Here is a 24,385-nt window from a genome sequence, read left to right as displayed (position 1 = left end):
TTAATAATATCCCTATCTATTTCACCATCAATTTGAACAATATACTCGAGATATCTAAAACGTGTACTCTAATTAATTACTTGATCACCAAAAGTTGCAATACCCTCACTAAATCTATTACGACTAAAATTACTCTCTATATATTCAGTTTTAAATCTACCCAAACGAAAACCTTTAGACTCTAAAGTTGACCTACATAATTTACTTTCAACTTCTTCTCTAGTCTTATACCATAACTATAGCAAAAAGCTATAGGCTTAAAGATGGTCCTTGATATAATCCAACTAAAATAGAAAAATCCTTGGTCAAACACTTTGTGCTTGAATACAAGTAATAGCTCCTACATACATATCCTTAATGACTTGAATATAAGCATTATTAACTATTTTCTTTTCTAGAGCTCTCCAAAGCACTTCTCTTGGAACTTTTTCATATCCTTTCTCTAGATTAGTAATTATCATATGTAGATCCTACTTATTCTCTCTACATTTCTCGATCAAATGTCTCAATAAATGTATAGCTTCCATAATAGACTTACCTGGCATGAATCTAAATTGATTTTGAGAAACATTAGCATCACGTTATAACCTATGCTCCATAACTCTCTCATATAATTTCAATGTATGACACATTAACTTAATTCTTTTTTAATTCGCACATTCTTGTGTATCACATTTATTTTTAAAAACAAGAATTAATACTCTTTCTCCACTCATCTGGCTACTTTTGTCTTAAAAATAATATTGAAAAGTTTCATAAAACAAGAAATCCCTTCATCTTCTAAGTATTTCCACACCTCTATTAGAATACATAGTTTTGAAAACCATACTGTCAGTTCGACCAATTCAACTGTGAATCGGTCAGATGGTCGGCCCGAATAACCTTAAGAACTGGTTTTGTATCAAACCAGGCTGAACCGGCAAAACCACCGGTTCAATCGGTCATGGTTTTCTAAAGTAGGTCGATTCAATAATTTATTTATTTAAATAATTAAACAAATTAATTTAATATTAAATATAATATTAAACTTAATAAATTAATATAAATATTATATATTAAAACTCTTAATTGAGTATTAAATACATATGAATAAGAATAGCTTTAAGCATTCTCACATAACCCCACCACTCTATATGAGCTCCTATCAGGGCCGAAAACAAAATGTTATATAAATTATACAAAGTTTAAAATTATCATATTATTATGAGTGTAAATTCTTAGAATTATGAGGTTTAGGGTTTTTCTGCTCTTATACGAGATTTTAAAATAATTTTTTAATTAATTAAGTAAGTTTTATGTTTAATACTTTTTTTATTTCATATAAATTTTGTGTAATGTTTCGAATAATAATATCATTATTATGTTAATTTATTAATTTTTAATAACATTATTATTTATTATATCATCCGGTTCGACCCAAGTTCGATCGGTCGAACCTTAAACCCTTGTTGTTTAGTTTCTAATCTAGTTTTTGCAACCTTATTAGAATATCATCAGGTCCAATAATTTTTCCAAACTTCATTTTCTTTTAAGCCTCTCTAACTTTGATTTTATTAATATGATGATAAAAATAAAATTATCTATTTTCATTGAGGTTATCAAAGTTACTAAAGTCAATCATATTCTCACAATCTTCATTGAAAAGTTTGTCAAAATGCCTCATCCACTTTTGTTGAATATCCTCTTCCAATAAAAGCACTACTGGATCATCATCATTGATGCACTATACTTGAACTAAATCATTATTTCCCTTATATTTTTGTTTGGCTAACTTATACATATATTGTTTGCCCTCATTAGTATCTAATATATTACATAAATTATTAAAAACAAAATTATTTGCATCACATATTGCTTTCTTAGACTTCTTACGGGTCTTTCCCAATTTTTCGAGCTTTTACATCTAAACAAATTTTGTTTAGCTAAGCTTTCTAATTTTTATCTTTTCTTGCTCATTTTGATTCCACCACAACTATTTTTACTTTAAGAAATTCCTTTTGATTTTTCAAGCACATTATTTACAACATTCTTAATATCACTAGCTTTTTTTCACATAACATTAGTTTTCCCATGCAATGTCAAAATCTTAAATTTTGAATCTTACTCTGAAAGATATATTTATTAGTCTCTTTAAATGCCTCCATCTAATCTTACGACATCACTTTATTTTTTCTATTCCACCTATTCATCAGAAAGTTCAAAACTAATAAGTGTTGGGTAAATAAACTTTCACTCGGAATAACTTTATAAATTTTAGAATATAAACGATATAATTTGCATCACATATTGCTTTCTTAGACTTCTTACGGGTCTTTCCCAATTTTTCGAGCTTTTACATCTAAACAAATTTTTTTAGCTAAGCTTTCTAATTTTTATCTTTTCTTGCTCATTTTTATTCCACCACAGCTATTTTTACTTTTAGAAATTCCTTTTGATTTTTCAAGCACATTATTTGCAACATTCTTAATATCACTAGCTTTTTTTCACATAACATTAGTTTTCTCATGCAACGTCAAAATCTTAAATTTTGAATCTTACTCTGAAAGATATATTTATTAGTCTCTTTAAATGTCTCCATCTAATCTTAGGACATCACTTTATTTTTTATATTCCACCTATTCATCAGAAAGTTCAAAACTAATAAGTGTTGGGTAAATAAATTTCACTCGGAATAACTTTACAAATTTTAGAATATAAATGAGATATTTTTCTTATAAAAAATAATCAATCTGTGTTTTTACTACATCTATTCTTATAAGTAATGAGATATTCATCTTTTTTTTTAATAGGATATTAGCAATTACAAAATCAAGCAGATGCCTAGTTATGTTAGCTGCTGAGTTCTGTTGCCTTTTTTAGCTCATTATGGCTGCTGGCCGAGTTAAACCCCCCCCCCCTGCGAGTTAAACCCCCCCCCCTGTTTTGGCCCTTCATTTCCTCTGCTTGCCCGATTCCTTCCCCATTGGCGTTGTCTGTTCGTTTGGTTGTGTCCCGCTGGCCCTTCGAGTGCTGCTCCATTTAGCGAGCTATCTTCTTCTTCTTTTTCTCTTCTCTATAATTTCGTCTCGGGCTTCTTATCTAATTCTTCTCTCCGCAAATTTCCACCCCATTTGTATCTTTCTTCTAAACCTATTATAAGATTTAAGTTGTGTCGTGCTATGTTTTAAAGATTAAGTGTTGTTGTGTTCTATTTAGTGTGTATTTTCTTATTTTGAAGGAAGGCAAGTTTTTTTTTTTTATATGCAATCATATTTTTTTGATAGCATCAAATACTATAAGTTTTGAATCACATTTACCTACGACCTCTCAAAGTGCATCATTGTTCTTCCAATTGTTGAGGTCGCTTACTTGTGTCTTAAAGTGTGTCCTTGTTTCTTCATGCATGTCTTTGTTTCTCCAGTCGTTCATTGTCTTTTCATATCATGCAAAGTAGAATCATCAACAAAATTGACTCACATTCAAATTTTGTAGTATTAGTACTCATCGTTCCATCAAGGCAAGGTGTTTGCCAAAATGCCTTATTCCTTCAGAAAACCTACTCGTCTAGGCAATTTCTTCACAATGGCGCCTACCTAGGAGGTGTGCAAGGGGGGTCTGGTATGCCTTGCTCTCCTGACCACCCAAAAGTGAAACTAGCCTTTGACAACAATATTTCAGAATATGCTACTGATCAATATAACTTAGTTTCAAAATCTAAATGTTATCATTTTTTAATTAAGGATGTATAGTGCCTACAGATTTATCATCATCATCATCATTAGCCATATCCCAACTTTTTGTTCTCATCTTCATGAATCCCCATTTTCCAATCTTTATTATTGTGGTTTCTTTGCAAATTATTTTGAATAATTTTTATTCATATTCTCTAGTTTTACCCTTACTTTTTAATCCTTCAAATTAATTTTATTTACTCAGATAATGTCGCATTTTTTACCATTTAATACACATATCCAAACCATCTAAATAAATTTTCAATTGCCATATATTCAATTGATGTCACTCGAACAATTCATTTAATATAATCATTCTACAATTTATCCTTCTTAATTGTACCATGTATCTATCTTAACATTCATATATTTGTCATGTTCAACTTGGATATCAACAACTTTTCTATTAGTAACAACATTGATAAATTTTTTTTTTTCATAAAAATTACCTTTAGATCTCCAACATATCCTGTTATACCGATGTTTCATTACTTTCTATTAGCTTCATTACATACCTCATAAGTTTAATTCTTCTATATTTAGCACATTATGAACATCTCCTTTGTTCTTCAATATTGGTAACTAAATATTTCTTTTTCAATCATTTGATATTCTCTTAGTCTTCAAAATTACATTGAAAGTATTCATTAATTAAATCAGAATAGCATCCACTATAAATTTCAATAGATATCTCACTAAAGTATTAACTTTATGTATCTTCTATAGATCTAATTTCATTTTATTTTCATAGAATAATCTATACAATATTTCATTTTATAATTCATTATATTCTTCCAAAATAAGCCTTTTCTTAAGAATTTCATTTAATAATTTCTCAAAGAAACATTTACAACAATCCTTTGTGCAATTATTATTTCATGTTATTATTCATTATATTCTTCCAACATAAACCTTTCTTAAAAATGCCATGTACTAATTTCTCAAAGAAACATTTACAACAATCCTTTGTGCAATTATCTTCACATCTAATGCAACAAAATTGATCAAAATTTCTAGATCTCGTCTCAATTATTTTATATATCTCATTTTCTTCTTCCTTAATATGAAACATCAGAAGTAACACTTATTCTTTGTTTACCATAATTTTTGCAGGACTTCTAATTTTCTTACAGTTATTATGGACCTTCATCATATTCAATTTTTACATCATTTAAAAGCACATTACTTTTCCATAATAATAAATTATATGCATATTATTAACTGACCTTGAGAAGGTATATGATTAAGTACATAAGAATGGATATGGTGTGCATTGAGAGAAAAGGGGTGTTTCTAAGGCATATTGAAGTTATTAAGGATACGATGAAATGTTGACTAGTATTAAAAGTGTTTATGGAGTTACCAAGAGTTTCCAATTATGGTTCGATCACACCAATGATCAACATTAAGTCCATTTCTTTTGTAGTTGATGAGGAGATGCTTATAAATTATATTCAAAATGAGGTGCCATGATATATATTTTTCACAAATGATCACGTTTTACTCAGCATGACATCCGCTGATAGGCAAAAAGTTAGAACAATGAATAAATGTTTAGAAGCCTAAAATAACTAGAAAAAAAATTTAAGTATATGATAGGTAATTTTATTAGGTAAGATATTAGAAATTATCTGCCAATATTATTAAAGACAAAGAGATAACTAAGTGAAATAGATTTAAATATATTAAATCTAACACATATCCTTTGGAATTATTATATATTTAAATTTCAATTAATATATATGATAAGAATTGAAATATGATCATTGATTTCTAAATATTTGGTATTATATTTATATTTTTTTTCTATAAACAAGGCTTCATGGTTTGTGGTTAGATTAATAATTAATTATTGATTTGATGAATGAAATTATTTCTCTTAATTTTTTTTTTATTTTATTTTTTTTTTTTATTCTAAGTTATATATGTGGATCACACCAAGTCCTCTACATAGAGTTCCTCTTTTTTTTCTTCCCTTCTCAATTGATTTGGTATCCAAGCTAAGTTTGATAATTCTTTTGATGTCTTTCTTTGATTTCCATAACTAAATTTCCCAAACCAATCATTTCATAAACTATAACCAGGACTAATAACTGAAGATTTCCATTACATAAATCAGGTTTTGTAAAACCTGAAAATTTTCAGTTTAGTGCGTCGCACGCATATCGATGCGCCGCGATGAACTTAAGTGAAATTTCGATGTCGTCGGAATTTGACGAAATAAATTTTATTAAATTCGTCTTGAAATTTCAATAGAAACGGTATAAAGAACTTATACCTAATTTCGCACGATTTGAGAATTAAAATTGCCGAAGATTGTTTAAGTAAATTTTGGCTAAACTTCCATTTTTACCCCTAAGAGCTTTAAAGGGAAATGAATAGGTCAAGGGTACATGCGTAAATTTCATTTCTAAACCCTCATAAGCCTTAAGGGACCGATTATTTCGGTCCCTTGTTGTTTTGTTCGGCCGACCCAAAGAGAGAGGGCGACGGGAGAGAGGGGGAAGCGGCGGGAGCTCCTTCCAAGCCGGTGGCCGGCGAGATTCCGGTGAGATTCCGGCAAGAATTTTTAGGAAAAGCAAGAGGAAAACTTAGGTTATGTATTCCTTCAAGCAATTGAAGTTTTTTTTGAGTTTTCTTGAAAGAAAAAATTTTAGGGTTTGAGTTCTTTTAGAAATTTCTTTAGGGAATTAGTAGGGCTTGTCTTGACCTACGATTTCCTATCCTTCATGTTAAAATTTTTTAAGAAAAACACTAAGTCTAAAAATTAGGGTTTCTCATTTTGTTTTAAATTGTTATAGGATTTGATAGAGGAGTGTAACAAGATTTTGATTTTTATTTAGAAATTTTTGAGTGGAAAAATTTGGAAAGGTTTAGGGTTTTTCCAAAACAAATGTTTAAAGGTTGCATGTTCCCTAATTTAGCTTCTAAAGGTTTGCGGAAGCCTCTAAATTTGGACATTTGAAAGAAAATAATTTTTCTTAATTATTAATTATTATAAATCCGAAAATGATTAAATATTAATTATGGATTAGATGAAGGGGACGTTTTGGCATGTTTAAAAGAAGAAATTAGCCAAATTGGAAAGTCAAAATTTTGAGAATTTATTAAATCCAAAAATCATAATTAAGTTAAATAAAAATTAAACATTATGTTGAGTTAAATAAAGTCGTAGAGATTTAAATCTCTTGTTTTCCTTTAGGTTGAAATTAAGAAAGGAGGCGAGGACTTGTGCGGGAAACTTTCCAAGCACGAATTCTCAAAGGTAAGTGACTTTACTGGCTAAGGAAAGTGCGCATTTCATTATAACTATATCTGTTTATTAAAGTTTTTATATCAAGCCATGAAATAGTTATGTTTCTTATGTCAAATCATGAAAGTGTTACTTAATATCTTATGAAAGCATCTTATCATGGTTGAAATCATCTTATCATAGTCATGTAATAGTTATTTAGTGTCACATGAAAGCTTCCTATCATATTCATGCTATATTGCTTGTGATTGTTGATGACGGAGTACCAAGAAGTGGCTCTTTGAGCAAATACGACCTTTGAGGCAATACGGAACGAAATGAAAATGAATTGCCATGAATGATGTGTACCTGATCAGTACAATTCGGTACTCCAAGGCTTCATGGTTTGTGGTTAGATTAATAATTAATTATTGATTTGATGAATGAAATTATTTCTCTTAATTTTTTTTTTATTTTATTTTTTTTTTTAATTCTAAGTTATATATGTGGATCACACCAAGTCCTCTACATAGAGTTCCTCTTTTTTTTCTTCCCTTCTCAATTGACTTGGTATCCAAGCTAAGTTAGATAATTTTTGTTGATGTCTTTCTTTGATTTCCATAACTAAATTCCCCAAACCAATCATTTCATAAACTATAACCAGGACTAATAATTGAAGATTTCCATTACATAAATCATGTTCATCCCGTCACAACCTCATTACCATAAAACCCAATTGCCATCAAAACCTTGAAATCTGCATTCCGCAAAATCACCTCAGTCACACTATTCCCAAACGTATCTGCTCCTTATACCGCATAACAACATAAGGTTCTTGAAAGTAATACAAGAATCAACTGCTACTTAAATGAAGTCAATGCTTCCATCAAACCATTCCAAGGTAACACACAAGGTGACAAAATTTCTTATGACTGACACCCAGGATTAAGTTTTGGCTCTCTCAAGAAATATCATGCAACACCTTCTAAATACTGTTTTATTCAGAGAAAAAAACTGCAATATTTACACGGATGAACTTCTTAAGAATATACCAAACAGTCCATGAGATCCCCTTGACAAATACTAGGTCAACAATGTTCAAAAGTTTTAGAAAGATCATCTTGCGTGACTCTAATGACGCCATAACAAACTAAGAATGACAGTTAATCTACATTCAACGTTTCTTTCCATAAGATTTAACAACTGATAAAATAATCATGAATTTTTATTCACCCTTATATTAGACTCCATATGACATCAAAAGCCATAAACTACCTGCAGGTGAACAACGCATGACTGAACTGCCACAAAAGCCTGCTTGAAGATCTCAAATGAAAAGGCTTCAGTCGGTATATCAAATGGATATTGCTGCACAGTATGATAGAATATGTGAATAAAAAGAAGGAACACAGCTACTAAAAGTAATCTAAAAAACTATAAGCAATTAAGATCAGGCTGGCACTAGAATGAAAAACATATTCAAGCAAGGGAATGACCTTAAACAATGAACCAGCCATGAACCAGACTGTGTCGAGCTCATTGTACTCTCTCTTTATCCCTTCCTCTCTCCCAAGGACTTCAGCCTATAAAAAAAGACAAACTAAACAGTCCATATGCAGAATGCTTGGAAAGTTTAAATATTATCCTAAAAATGCACTATGCTTATTTTATAGCATTACCCTTGTAGGGCTACCATCAAGATATGCGAGCTCATCTTCTGACCACAGAAGTGGTGACTCCACTGCTAGTTGGCCTCTTCCTCTTTGGCGGTCAAGTTCCTGGATGAAGGGATACCAGAAAGATTTCTTCCCTTGTTTTTTCTCATACATGAGATACAACGCCAAGCAGGCCAATTCAGACAACTTGTTTGTCGTCAAAAGCTCAGCTGCACAACCCAAGTCATTACTTAGAGTCAATTATCTTGAAATAAATTTTAGAAGTACATTAAAAGAAATAAAACATTCAGGTTCATTATTCTTCATATCCTTCGATTCAACAAGACAAGCAAATTTGTAAAGCACTGATGATTCCTAATCATGGAAGTTTATCTTAAACCAAGCAGATGCCTTCTGAGATTCTCCAATGGAAAACCTGCTTATTTATCTGGCATCCTATCATTATTTTGCGTTTAAAAAGAAGAGAAATAAACTGAAACTTTGACAACTACAAGCAATATTGCATTCTTGTTGACAGATACGTGCAGCTCAGAATGACAAAAACTACTTTAATATTTCATTTGTCTTGTCTACCTAGATAATATCATGCAACGAGAAATGTTGAGTTCTTATATTAAATTTTAGTGAAACGGGATTTGATACAATTAGGCTATGAATTTCACTCAAAGATCGCAGGACAAGAAAAAATCAGATCAGCTTTAGATCGGATCAAAAATCAATGAGACGACTAATGAGCAAATCCAGCAAGCTCAAGATTGAATTTAAATGTATATTGTATTAAAAAATCATACACATTTATTTTTGTATGTACTTATAACTGAATTCATTTATGTATGCATTTATAAATATGAATCTATATATTTTTTAGTGAATGTCTATATATATGCTGAACTAGAAAATTATATTGGGAGATTGAAAATCGAATTTTGGCATCAATCAGCTCGAACGAAGTAAAAGAGACATGCCTAACTTGAATTAAGATCAGATCAAGAAAACTTAAAACCATATTTGGCTTGATTCAAGATCAGATCAAATGACCTTTAGCTAATTTTGAGTTGTGGTCAAATCAACTTGAGATCAAATCGTTGATAACAATCCTTCAACATTACTAGAAGATTAAAGAAAACCTAGGCCTGTAGGTTTAACCACCTTGATTACTCCACTATACCAAGAACTTTTAAACTAGGGTGCAAGAACAAAGAATTGCCTCAAGAGTGTTATTGAATACAAGAGCATATGGAGGCTTAATAGTAAATCTCATAAAATTGTAATAAATGGGATACACTATATTGTTTTTTAGCATTAGAGCAAAAAAGCATTGATAGCTACGTTAAGCATGAAAATGAAAATGCTAAATGGATATATGCTAAAATTAAAGTGGAGAGGCAAAGAAATGATTGTATTAGTAGTATAGTAAGAGAGCTATCTACTGAATATTGCGTGGTGTATGATATGTATGGTATGCGCATGTGAACTGCAAGGAAGAAATGTGCCAATAAGAAGATCAGAGAAAATTAATGTAGAAGAATTAAAAAGAATAAAATTTCAAATAATATGGAAAGAAGTTTTACAAAAATACTTGTGCAATATAGAGCAAGCACATCATTTAGTACTCAACCAAAATGGAGGGAAGAATTCATATAGTTGATCCCAAATTATTTGTTGTTAAATCCCAGGTGTTCCTTCTTGAAGGAGATAAGACGGCCACAAAGCATGATCCCTAGGAAGCTCGCAAGAATCACGTCAGAGTCACGTTGATTTCTTTCCATAGTGAAGTAGCTGATTTAAGGAGTATATTAGGGCTATTATGCATGAATTTGTAAATATTTGTTTCTTGATTAAGATATCTGGTGTAGATCTATAAATAGGGAAGAAATTATGTAATAAAGCATGGTTTTTCCGTCTCAAATTCCTGATTTCGACATGGTATCAGAGACACGAAGTAAAGAGAAAACCATCGGAGCATAGTAATATGAAGTCTTACTGAACGAAGCTTGCGGTTGGAGAAGCTCGATCCTTGCGGGACGGATGAAGCCTAATGGATGAAGACAAAGACGAAGCTTTGCCAAAGAGAGGACATTATTCGCAGCGGGACGGAGCTCTAAGGACGGACGGAGCTCTGCCGAAGAAGCCAAGAAGCGACGGAGCTTATGAGATGGAAGACCTAGCGGGACGGAACCTCCTATCCATCCCAACTCACGCAAAAGGGCCAAAGCCTCCAATTTAAGCGACTTAGTCCGACATGCCAAATTTGAACGTGCGACCTAAGGATTGGGCATGTGACCTGGTCAGGCTTGAGACTGTGGGCTCCGAAAATTTGGCCCCGGCCTCCTCCCGCTGCTGTTGTGCTTTTTCTTTTGGCGTGGAAGTTTTAACGGATATGTTCCGGGGTAAATTTTGGATGGAGATGGGTTTGTAGATAAGACACTACCCAAAGATTTCTCCCTCATTTTGTGAGGACTTTATAATCTGAGTTCTGGTTTCCTATAGGCGCAAGCCCCTATAGTTAATTACCCCTCTCGATCACGAGAGAGAACTTTCAATTAGGGCTAGTCGTCAAATAGATAAGTATAAATACGTGTATCTGGCATATAGTAGCAACATATGATTGGATTTTAGAATTGAGGGATTGATATTTAAAACAGAAATTTCACCATCTTGCGCTTAAAGCGGATGGTGGGGGAATGGATGATGGACCCGATCAATATCCAATGGTTCCGTCGTCCCGGACCATCATGGTCCCTGGTCTACTTAGTCAGAGGAGGTGGTCGACCCAACCTGACAGAAGGATCCTTGTCGGCAACCATGGGTTGCTTCGTCCAAGGGGACCTTGTAGACCTGGGTTGAATGTTTGTCTAAGGGGACAAATTTGGATCCACCTTAGCTAACAGAGGGCTTTGTGCCATATCGATCATATCCTATTGATTTATATCTCAAGGATTTGATGCCACTAAGGAGAGAATTGGCTCTGGCCATAACCGGTATTTTGTGGTGCCATTTGGCGGCAAAACCACTCGGTTCAGAGGGCCCCGGGTCATAACCGTTTATCCTGCGGTGCCATTTGGCGGCAAAACCACTGATTAGAGGACACGTACCACGTCCTTAATGGCAGGAGATTGTTTGAGAATGTATCCTAGTGATATTTTCGACTACGCATTTAGCTCTATGTGAGCTGAAATAAATTTTAATTTGTCCACCTCGGCAAACTATTGCGGAGGGTGGATGAAATTTACTTTAAATGTTGATGAATTTATTTCAATTTTAAATATTTTAGGGATTTTTGAGATTTTTGGATTTTTAGATATTAGAGTGGCATTTTGAATTATTTGGAATGGACCCCTCCGGTTGAGATTAACCTTCAACACGACCATCATCGGGGTGTTTGGGGTCATTTCCATTTAAGCTTGAACCTTGTCTACCCTATCAACTTACTGATAAGGGATCGGGTTTCGTAGACTTTATGCCTTTGTTAGTGAATTCATATTGTTATAGGCCTTAAAGACATAATATGAATGTATTAAAACAAATACATCGGTCGTCACAACCGTGTATTTATTTGATGGATCGAACCCTGTCGACTCCTATTTATCCGCATAGGAGGATCGGGTTCAAATCTAATAACCCACGCAGCATCCCTAAACGTCACGTGTGTACCAATAACATGCTCGCTGGGGCCCATGCGGGTATTTGGGGGCATTTTTATAATTATTTTTTGAACATTGTCAACTCATATTTATTTGCTTAGGAAGATCGGGTTCAAATTTATTGACCCGCACAGCATCCCTAGACATCACGTGTGTACCAATAACACGCTCGCCGGGGCACATGCTGGTTTTGATTACACTTTCCCTTTTGTGTACCTATGTGTATAAAAACTACAGTGCACGTGTGGGGGTACTTTGAAAGTACTTGTAGACGTCTTCTATCCGCTTGCATAGAAGTTGCGGATCCGGTGGCGTGGCGTAGCAGCTTCTAAATAGACTTGTTCGCTGCTTTGTACAGGTAGACTGTCGTGCACTACTTGTTTCTTTCTGCAGGTGGATCTAGTGCACTAACTAATCTCCTGCTTTTTGTCGTAGGAGCTTGCACTTGTTGTAGTACTTCAATATTTGCACACAGACCATATGTTGGATGCGCGACTACTGTTCATTAAGAAACTTGCAAGCCTCCATAATCTTATCCAACTCAATGTTCAGAACATAGTTGAATTGAGATTCACTTAATCTTGATTTGATCTGGCTTTCTCTTTCCAGAACTCGTATAAAAATCAAAAAGTGATTTATCAATTATGTCGTCTTCCTTGTTTTCTGTTATTGGCTTGAAGAACCAAACACTTCTACCTTGGATAATTGTATCTTTACCAATGCCTTACACTTCAAAATCAGTGACTACTATCTTGAATCAATAACTTATCATTTTCACTGCATTACTGAATTCTGACATATTGAATGTGGAATGGATCTTTGGTATCAGCTTATGATCATCAGCACATAATGTGTTATCATCTACTTTGATTTGCAGATATGTTACTATGTCTATATTACAGAATAATCATTATAGATCTTTTGTATTTATCCGTAAATAGCATGCCATATGTACAACAAGTCTCCTTTCATAATTCGTAGGCATTTACATTCGTTGTAGTCATTCAATATTTATAAAGAACTACTATATTCATTTGTAAACTAGCTCCACATCCATAGTAGACTATTGTATGCATCTATAAGAAAGTGCAGTCCTTTAATTATTTGTGGGACACAATGTTTCTTATATATGACCTCTTGGTGTCATTGAGAGCTTGTATGTTAGCTTGTGCTGGTTGTAGGAGAGTCATATTTCGACTTGAACTTGAAAATTCGTTAGGGATATTAAGCTCTTAAGAACTATCCCGAGGCTAACCAAGAGGGGGTGAATTGGTATTTTAAAAAAATTTCTTTATGTAAAAGCACAAAATTAAAACCAAAGTCACCACAGAATTGGAACCCTCTCACAAACTCCCCCTCACAAGTTCCTCTCTCTCTCTCTCTCCCTCTCCCAAGGCTCTATCAGGTCAAGACAGTAGCACTCAAGGTCTTGTTGCATGAGAAAATTCAGATCCTTTAAATAGAATTTCAAGAACCGACATTATCGTCCAGGATGATAGGAATATCGTCCTGGCCGATCAGTACAAAATTAGCTCAATCAGCTGGGACGATTCAGGATGATCAGAAGAAAATTGATTACATCGTTCAGGCCGATACAATATCGTCCTGGACGATTAGTTCAAATCCGAGCACAATTGTCCTGAACATCGCCCTGAATAGAGTATGGCTGAACAATTATTACGTCCTCTGACCGTATGTTGCTATAGGTTCGGCCACCAATATAATAACGCCACGTAGAGGCCCGAAGACCCGACCCAAACCCGTAGTAATTGTGAGTTTTTGCGTGTTTTTCTCAGTAATTCAGCTAAAATGGGCGGGAAAAATTTAAAACCCGTGGTAACTTTATATGAATAAACTTTTGGCCAATTAGCTTCTGTAGACAGAATGTTATACAGTATTTAGGGTTTACTGGTAGAAGAGAAAGCTTTCGCGAAGGGTTGAAGGCGATTGATGAGAAGATTCCGGCTATTTGTTTGGAAGAGTTAGACGATTTAGACGAAACATATGGCACTTATACTTTGGATGATAATTTTTCTTATTTTTTACAAGTAATTTCTCATCCATCCTCGTATGATCAAATCATTTTTGATTGTACCGAACCTTTTATAACTCGGTACTACTCGGTTTTATATGTAATACTCAGTTTTTTTTTTTTGTACACAAATTTTAATTATTAAACAGTTTGTACCGACCCTTTTTATAACTCGGTACAGCTCGATTATGTTTCTTTGTACCGAATTTTTAATTATGAAAAACTTGTACCTAGTTTTTTGGAAACTCGGTAATGCTCGGTATTTATACTTAAAACTCAGTATGGATAGTTTTTTGGTATCTTAACGTGACTTCTGTGTTATATATACCGAGATTGTAATTTCCAGTTGTTTGTACCGAGCTTTATATAACTCGGTATAGTTTGGTATTTACTCGGTATGGTGAGTTTTTTTTAGTTTTTTATGTCAGTTAAGTTTACTATGGACTGATTATAATTACCATATTTTTGTACCGAGAATTTAGAAAACTCGGTATAAATCGGTATTTTCTTGTATTATTACGTATTGTCCTTAGTATTTATTCCTTGCTACTAATTTGAAATATTTGAATTTTTTTGTCACAGGGAGTTTACAAATCAGAGAAAGAAGCATATGTAAAATATTGTCAATATGCTCATACGTATGGCTTTAGTGTTCGGAAAGAACATCTTTCATACTGGCCTAATTCAAGGAAATTAAAATTAAAGATTCTTGTCTATTCCAAATCCGGATTCAAGAAGGATACAGAAAAAAATCAAAAGGTCAAATTTCGAAAATCGACTGCTAGAATCGGATGTTCTGCAATGGTGAGATTTTCTGTTAGTGAAGATGGAATATGGACGGTGAAAAATTCGATAGAGACTCACAACCATGAATTGGCAAAACCGGATGATCAATATTTGCTGAGATCATCTAGGCATATCACTGAAGAAAATGCCTCCGTTTTGAAATCAATGGCTGATGAGGGAATAAGAACAGTAAATGCATTTTCCTATCTATCCGATGAGGTTGGAGGTGTAGAAAATCTGGGTTTTACCAAGAGAGATGCGTACAACTACATTCAAAAGGAGAGAAGAGCAAAAATTGAGAATGGGGACAGCAATTCGCTAATCGAATTATTTCAAAACCGGGCAGCTGAAGACCACCTGTTTGCATGGGATGTGCAAACTGATGAAGAAGATAGGTTGATAAATTTTTTTTGGGTAGATGGTATGGGGAGAGTGGATTACGACTGCTTTGAGGATGTAATTATTTTTTATACTAACTACCGTCTTAAGAAATATAATTTAGCATGTGCTCCTATTATTGAAGTTAATAATTATTGGCAAAACATTATATTAGGGATGGCATTTCTATCAGATGAAACAATTGATTCATTCTGCTGGCTATTTCAAACATTTTTAAGAATTATGGATAATAAGCATCCAGTTACTATATTCACTGATCAGGATCAAGCAATGGCTACGGCGATAGAGATTGTATTCCCTAATACAAGACATCAGTTATGCCAATGGCATATACACAAGAAGGCTCCTTCCAAAGTTTGATGTTTTAATATTAACAACAAAGTAAAAGGCCTTTTTTATAGTTGATTCACCAAGTGTGATTCCGTGGAGGAATTTGATAGTTTGTGGAATGAGATGATCAGAGAAGGGGATCTACAGAGCCATCAGTAGTTAAAAGATCTGTACAGAATAAAGGACTAGTGGTCTACAGCTTTCAACAAAGATTGCTTTAAACTAGGAATATTATCTACACAACGTAGTGAGTCAACTAATTTTATTTGCCATGGTATTTCAAAGGCTACAAGTTCTCTTACAGAATGTTTCCTTGGATTGGAGAAACTTATGAACACTTGGCGTAGGAATAAACGAGATGAAATTTTTAGGTGTTCTCAAACCGAAATATAATCTTACATGAAAAGTAGTCTGATATTAAAGCAAGCAGCCAAATTTTATTAAAGAAAGTTATATTTCTTTTTTAAAGAGGAGTTCTTACATGGTTTAGGGGGACTATGCATTAATCACTCTTCACCATACTCATCAACATTTTCTGTGAAGAACATAGACCATTCTTTTGATGCACATAAGTGGGCAGTATTGTTTAATTCCTCTGAATGAACTATACATTGCAGCTGTGCAAAGTTCGAGATGATGGGAATACTGTGTTCTCATTGCATGAGAGTGATGAGGCAGTTGGATGTTATTAATATTCCTCATAAATACTTAATTCCAAGATGGTCATCTACTGCTCAGAAAGATCTATATAGTGGACTGAATATCCAACGTATGGCTACGAGTATGTGCACATGGAATCAAGTTTCCCGAAACATGATTTTTAGAAATTATGTATGTCGATTTGCATATCAAATTAGCACCGAAGCACAGCGTAATGAGGACGCAGAACAATGTATGATCGATGGTATGAGTGCATTGGCGATAAATGTTAAAAAATTATGGAAGGGAAAAAAATAAATGCATAAGTGATGGTATCCACAAAACAATTAGAGATCCTGCAAAACACCGGCCTAAGGGAGTCTCTAATGCTAGATTAAAGGATCATTGGGAGAAGAGGAAGGCCAAAAAAGTGAAACCGACAGAGCAGAATCGTCCTACAAGTTTATATTTTACACCAGCAGAATCAGGAAGTTAGTCATCCTTTATGTAAGTGTTTAGTACAACTCGGTATAATTCGGTACAACTCGGTATTAGCATTTAGTACTCGGTATAAGAGGAATATTTTGTCTTTGGATTGTAAGTTTTACTATGTCTGTATTATGCGTCCTTTTGTGAATGTTTAGAACAAATCGGTATATAAAAATACCGAGAATTTTAAAAACACTTGTACCGAGAATTTGGTATTCTCGGTACAACTCGATATTGCATATAAAAACTATGGAAATGGTGTACATACAGTAAAAAGTAGTTAAGGAATACCAAATACTGAGTTTTACTGAGTTATACAGAGAATTTTTTTCTCAGTACAACTCGGTATTACTATGTAATACTCGGTATTACACTATCTTTGGCTTCGTATTGTATATATTTTTACTTCAGCGAGGATTATGAGATGTATTATGTTTGTAATATGAGTTTGTTTTGGGAATTTTAGAAAAAACAACTCGGTATAAGTGGAAACAGGATAATTCTTTTACTTCTTTACTATCCTGTGTTTTAAAATTACTAGGTATAACTCGGTATAATCATGTAATAACTCGGTATAAGTCGGCATATGTAAATTCTAAAATTTATTTCATATTATAACAAAAAGGGCATATGCAAATTCAGCCCTAAATAAAGCCATCTGACTTTGTCAGTTCTTATGGATGTCCCATTCAATAATACTATCTTGTATAACTGTTTCCATATATTTGCATACAAACATTCCACAGTCCACATTGTTCTCTTGTGCTGGCAAGTTCGGGATAGTTTGGATTGGCCAGGTTCGGATATCATCCTCAAAAGCATCTTTTGTATCACCGTATAAATGAGATATCTGAAAAGGTATTAAAATTAAAATATTAATATTCAATATCATAGCTTCAACCAAAGATAAATTCTAAAAAGACTTACAACTTCAGGAGCAATAGCCTTGTGTGTTGCTTTGGAGATTGAATCCATAAAATCCCAATTTTTTTTCCTCAGGTTACCAACTAGTAAAGTCCAAAGTTTTCCGTTTATAATGGAAACAAATATAAGGTTAGCATTCTTAATAGCAGTTTTGATGATATTTGCAACAAATGAAGTTGTGTTCGTCTATTTATTTTGACAATAATATCCCTGGAAAAAATACTCACCCAATTAATTGAGAATATGTTAAATGCAAACAAATCTTTATTATAAATGATAACTCACCCAATGAAAAGAAGAAACATATAGAAAAGATTGGTTCAGTCCTGAAACCAGGTCGTTCTTTTTAGAAAGTAATAATGCAAAAGCGTACACCTGATTGTTATCAAGCTCTTCGCATAGCAACAATTCGTCCATTTGGCTTCTGAAAATAATTGCATGTCATTTCTCAAATATAGAATCATCCCTGCATAATTTATCTCATATTCATTAGAAAATAAAAATATACACAAAAATGCCTAGGTATACCGAGATTTTTTATTCTCGGTACTGAGTATAAAAACACGGTACTTGCTGTTCTTACACTAAAAACTCCGTATCGAATACCAAATACCAAGTTATACCGAGAATTTTATTCTCGGTACAACTCGATATTCACTATAAAACCTCGGTACTTATTGGAAAGACCTAGCAATACCGAGTTATACCGAGACTCTTTAATCTCGGTATAAATCGGTTTTGAGTATAGAAACTACGTACTTGGTGTTTATCCAATTAAAACTAGTTAAGGAATACCAAATACCGAGCAATACCGAGTTGTACCGAGAAATATATTTATCGGTACAACTCGGTATTGAGTTTAGAAACAACGTACTTTGTGTTCATACAGTTATATACCGAGAAATTTAAACTCACTTTTTCTTGAACTGCTTAAGAAAGTTATCAATGGAAATTCGTTTTCCTTCATTAATTAGTAATCGTCCTGGGTAATCTAAAAATTCTACGGCCGGTCGTTCAATGATTTTGGTTTCATCAACTTCATAAACTACAGATTTTGGTAGTACATCTGGAACAGAAACAGCAACAGCAGCAGTTGGAGATTCAATGGAAGGTGCAGCATCAAAAGGAATAGCATCAGTACGCGTAGAAGCATTATTAGCATCAGTTGCCATCTTTTTTAATCTTGTTGAAGCTCGAGTGATAGGTTTTCTTCGAGTGATTGATATTTCTTTTTTAGTAATTTTTTCAACATCAGTATTTTCCAACTGAGCAGAACTACTCTAAGTTCTCTTCTTCTTCCTATCACCTGCTGTGAATGGAGTTTTAACCCTTTTCCTTTTCCTATCATTCCTGAGCTGCACCCTACGAGCAATTCCTCCCCTACCTGATGAAGGCAAAGGAAATTCTTCATCTTCAGATAGCCTAACATCCTCTTGGTTGGAGAATTATTCTAGATTGGTGGTTGGAAAATAGATTCAGTGGGGCTTTGCGATTGGATTGAAGATTCAGTGTGGATTGGTGGTTCAATAGGACATTCAGAGTGGATTGGAGGTTGGATAGGAGAATCAGTTGGGCTTAGCAACCTTGGTGGATATGGGGTTGTCAGTGGAGTTAGCATAACTTGCAGATGCTCCCCTGTATAATATGTGGAAAAACTCTCAATTAAATTTTTCTCATCATCTGTAATCCCTTGTAGATGTGTGAATATCTGGAAAAAATGTTTTATAAACATCAACAATATATAAGTACAGAATAAAGTTACATGACTAAACATATATTTAGTACCTCAGAATCTTGAAGGTCGTTTAATAAATTATTAACATCTTTATCTCTATAATTAAACTTTCCAACCCAACGATGAGACGGGGTCGAGCCAAATCATCAACTACCGGGTAGAATTTTGAATGTTCCAAAAACCATATCTATACAAAATAAATGAACAAAAAAATTCAGTGTAAAAATGCTTAAAAAATTGTATACAATATATAAATAAATAAAACAACAAAATAATTTAGAAATACTCATAATTATAATCATAACAAATCCATTAACATGTCCTAAGGATTGACCTTTTGATTTTTTTTTTTGCTATTGTATTAAATTCAGTCACGAGGAAATCCCTTATGGATTAGGGTCAATTGTATGTTCCGAAGTTCTCCACATTCTTGGCAACGTCCAATATTATTCATTGTACTCGAAAGTTGGCCATTGGAAAAAATATGTTGGACAATAAGTATACAATGAATTGTCTCCTTACATTAACGACCGGAGTTGACACATGCAATTTCAGAATATCATGCCTTATGTCATTGGCTGTTTTTTCACCCGTTGTAGCAGTCCCTGGTTCACATTTCATTCCTCGTTCGGTAAGCCAATAATCAATAATATTTCATCAAATGTGAAAGATAACGTCCGGCTTTTAATAAAAAACTTTCAGATTACACATCCCACGTCGAAAGTAACATATAAACAAGTGGAACATTCTGAGGGAGTCGAGGCATGTATAGGAACTGGTTAATATTTAGCTCCCGTAAGCTTGTAACCAACGAATCCCAAAATTTCACAACCAACTCATTACAAACTTCTCTAAAACTTGACGTTCTACATCTAAAATGAATCTTGGGACAATATCCCTGCATAATAAAGTTGATGTTCTATCAGATATAAACTGTAAAATCATAATACCGAACTATACCGAGTATTATTTCTGAAAAAAAAAAATCGTTGTACCTAGGTGAACCGAGTATATTTAGTTGTACCGTATAGTAATAATCAGCATATATCAATATATTATTTAAAAAGTACACATATATTTAGTGTAAATACCCATTACTAGTTATGATACCGAGTTGTACCTGTTGTACCAAGTTATACCGAGTTGTACCAACTATACCTAGTTATACCCAGAAGTGAAAATCATAGTATATTATAATATTATATATAAAAGAATCATATATTATAGATCTATAAATAGGGAAGAAATTATGTAATAAAGCATGGTTTTTCCGTCTCAAATTCCTGATTTCGACATGATATCAGAGACACGAAACAGAAAACCATCGGAGCATAGTAATATGAAGTCTTACTGAACGGAGCTTGCGGTTGGAGAATGTCGATCTTTGCGGGACGGATGAAGCCTAATGGATGAAGACGAAGACGAAGCTTTGCCAAAGAGAAGACATTGTTCGCAGCAGGACGGAGCTCTGCCGAAGAAGCCAAGAAGCGACGGAACTTGTGAGATGGAAGACCTAGCGGGACGGAACCTCCTATCCATCCCAACTCACGCAAAAGGGCCAAAGCCTCCAAATTAAGCGGCTCAGTCCGACATGCCAAATTCGAACCTGCGACCTGAGGATTGGGCTTGCGACCTGGTCAGGCTTGAGACTGTGGGCTCCGAAAATTTTGCCCCGGGCTCCGCCCGCTGCTGTTGTGTTTTTTCTTTTGGCGAGGGAGTTTTAACGGATATGTTTCGGGGTAAATTTTGGAAGGTAGATCGGTTTGTAGATAAGACACTACCCAGAGATTTCTCGCTCATTTTGTGAGGACTTTATGATCTAAGTTCTGGTTTCCTATAGGCGCAAGCCGCTATAGTTAATTACCCCTCTCGATCATAAGAGAGAACTTTCGATTAGGGCTAGTCGTCAATCAGATACGTATAAATACGTGTATCTGGCATATAGTAGCAACATATGATTGGATTTGGGAATTGAGGGATTGATATTTAAAACAGAAATTTCACCATCTTGCACTTAAAGTGGATGGTGGGGGAATGGATGATGGACCCGATCAATATCCCATGGTTTCGTCGTCCCAGGCCATCATGGTCCTTGGTCTACTTAGTCAGAGGAGGTAGTCGACCCAACCTGACAAAATGATCATTGTCGGTAGTCATGGGTTGCTTCGTCCAAGGGAACCTTGTAGACCTGGGGTGAATGTTTGTCTAAGAGGACAAATTTGGATCCACCTTAACTAACAGAGGGCTTTGTGCCCTATCGGTCATATGCTATTGATTTATATCTCAAGGATTTGATGCCACTAAGGAGAGAATTGGCTCTGGCCATAACCGGTATTTCGTGGTGCCATTTGGCGACAAAACCACTCGGTTCAGAGGGCCGCAGGTCATAACCGTTTATCATGCGGTGCCATTTGGCAGCAAAATCGCCGATTAGAGGACACATACCACGTTCTTAATGGCAGGAGATTGTTTGAGAATGGATCCTAGAGATATTTTCGACTAGGCATTTAGCTCTATGTGAGCTAAAATAAATTTTAATTTGTCCACCTCGGCAAACTGTTGCAAAGGGTGGATGAAATTTACTTTAAATGTTGATGGATTTATTTCAATTTTAAATATTTTTGGGATTTTCGGATTTTTGAGATTTTTGGATTTTTGGATATTAAAGTGGCATTTTGAATTATTTCCCTCCGGTTGAAATTAACATTCAACACGGCCATTATCGGGGTATTTGGGGTCATTTACATTTAAACTTGAACCTTGTCTACCCTATCAACTTGCTGATAAGGGATTGGGTTTCGTAGACTTTATGCCTTTGTTAGTGAATTCATATTGTTATAGCCTTAAAGACATAATATAAATGTATTAAAACAAATACATCGGTTGGCACAACCGTGTATTTATTTGATGAATCGAACCCTGTCGACTCCTATTGATCCGCATAGGAGGATCAAGTTCAAATCTAATAACCCGCGCAATATCCCTAAACATCACGTGTGTACCAATAACACGCTCGCTGGGGCCCATGCTAGTGTTTGGGAGCATTTTTATAATTATTTGTTGAACCTTGTTGACTCATATTTACTTGCTTAGGAAGATCGGGTTCAAATTTATTGATCGCACAGCATCCCTAGACGTCACGTGTGTATCAATAACACGCTCACCGGGGCACATGCGGGTTTTGATTACACTTTCCCTTTTGTGTACCTATGTGTATAAAAACTACGATGCACGTGTGGGGGTACTTTGAAAGTACTTGTAGACACCTTCTATCTGCTTGCATAGAAGTTGCGGATCCGGTGGCGTGGCGTAGCAGTTTCTAAATAAACTTGTTCGCTGCTTTGTACAGGTAGACTGTCGTGCACTACTTGTTGCTTTCTGTAGGTGGATCTAGTGCACTAACTAATCTCCTGCTTTTTGTCGTAAGAGCTTGCACTTGTTGTAGTACTTCAATATTTGCACACATATAATATGTTGGATGCGCGACTACTGTTCATTAAGAAACTTGCAAGCCTCCATAATCTTATCCAACTCAATGTTCCGAACATAGTTGAATTGAGATTCACTTAATCTTGATTTGATCTAGCTTTCTCTTTCCAGAACTCGTATAAAAATCAAAAAGTGATTTATCAATTATGTCGTCTTCCTTGTTTTCTATTATTGGCTTGAAGAACCAATCACTTCTACCTTTGATGATTGTATCCTTACCAATGCCTTACACTTCAAAATCAGTGACTACTATCTTGAATCAATAACTTATCATTTTCACCGCATTACTGAATTATGACATATTAAATGTGGAATGGATCTTTGGTATCAGCTTATGATCATCAGCACATAATGTGTTATCATCCACTTTGATTTGCAGATATGTTACAGTGTCTATATGACAGAATAATCATTATAAATCTTTTGTATTTATCCGTAGATAGCATGCCATATGTATGACAAGTCTCCTTTCTTAATTCGTAGGCATTTACATTCGTTGTAGTCATTCAATATTTACAAAGAACTACTGTATTCATTTGTAAGCTAGCTCCACATCTATAATAGACTGTTATATGCATCTATAAGAAAGTGTGGTCCTTTAATTATTTGTGGGACACTATGTTTCTTGTATATGACCTCTTGGTGTCATTGAGAGCTTGTATGTTAGCTTGTGCTAGTTGTAGGAGAGTCATATTTTGACTTGAACTTGAAAGTTCGTTAGGGATGTTAAGCCCCTAAGAACTATCCCGAGGCTAACCAAGAGGGGGGTGAATTGGTATTTTAAAAAATTTTCTTTATGTAAAAGCACAAAATTAAAACCAAAGTCACCACAGAAATCAGAGTACGAAAAAAATGTGGAAGCAAAACAAAGAAAGATCACACCGTTTTATAGTGGTTCAGTCAATCCTTGACCTACGTCCACTCCTCGGAGGCACCCTCCAAGTATTGCACTAACTAAGTGTCTCTCCTTTAGCTCCCACAGTTAGGCTGAGAAACCTTTACAACAGACTCCTTTTCACCAACCCCGGTACGGCAGAGAACCGACTCCTTTTGCTTCCTCCTGAAGCGGGCAAAGAACCCAGACCTTTTGCTGAAGTAGACCTCCCAAGGACGAAGGACGAACAACGGAGACGACGACTTGGAACCTTTCTTGGAGCAACATTTGTGAACCCTCTCACAAACTCCCCCTCACAAGTTCCTCTCTCTCTCTCTCTCTCTCTCTCTCTCTCTCTCTCTCTCTCTCTCTCCTAAGGCTCTCTCAGGTCAAGCAGCACTCAAGGTCTTGTTGCATGAGAAAATT

At 34.5% G+C, this 24,385-nt stretch overlaps 1 protein-coding gene across 1 annotated transcript in view; it reads right to left on the bottom strand.

Annotated features, from left to right (window-relative positions):
- Positions 1–24,385, bottom strand: part of LOC110094849 (ribulose-1,5 bisphosphate carboxylase/oxygenase large subunit N-methyltransferase, chloroplastic) — a 71,098-nt gene that overhangs the window by 26,231 nt on the left and 20,482 nt on the right. Inside the window, exons 3-5 of the mRNA XM_020820185.2 lie at positions 8,622–8,827; positions 8,439–8,525; positions 8,218–8,310 (exon numbers count right to left, since the gene is read on the bottom strand). Coding sequence (XP_020675844.1) covers positions 8,218–8,310; positions 8,439–8,525; positions 8,622–8,827 — 386 coding nt within the window. The remainder of the gene's footprint in view (positions 1–8,217; positions 8,311–8,438; positions 8,526–8,621; positions 8,828–24,385) is intronic.

This window comes from Dendrobium catenatum, unplaced genomic scaffold (assembly GCF_001605985.2).
Source record: "Dendrobium catenatum unplaced genomic scaffold, ASM160598v2 fragScaff_scaffold_1615, whole genome shotgun sequence".
Taxonomy (NCBI): Eukaryota; Viridiplantae; Streptophyta; class Magnoliopsida; order Asparagales; family Orchidaceae; genus Dendrobium; species Dendrobium catenatum.
This window is presented reverse-complemented; position numbering and strand designations above follow the sequence as displayed.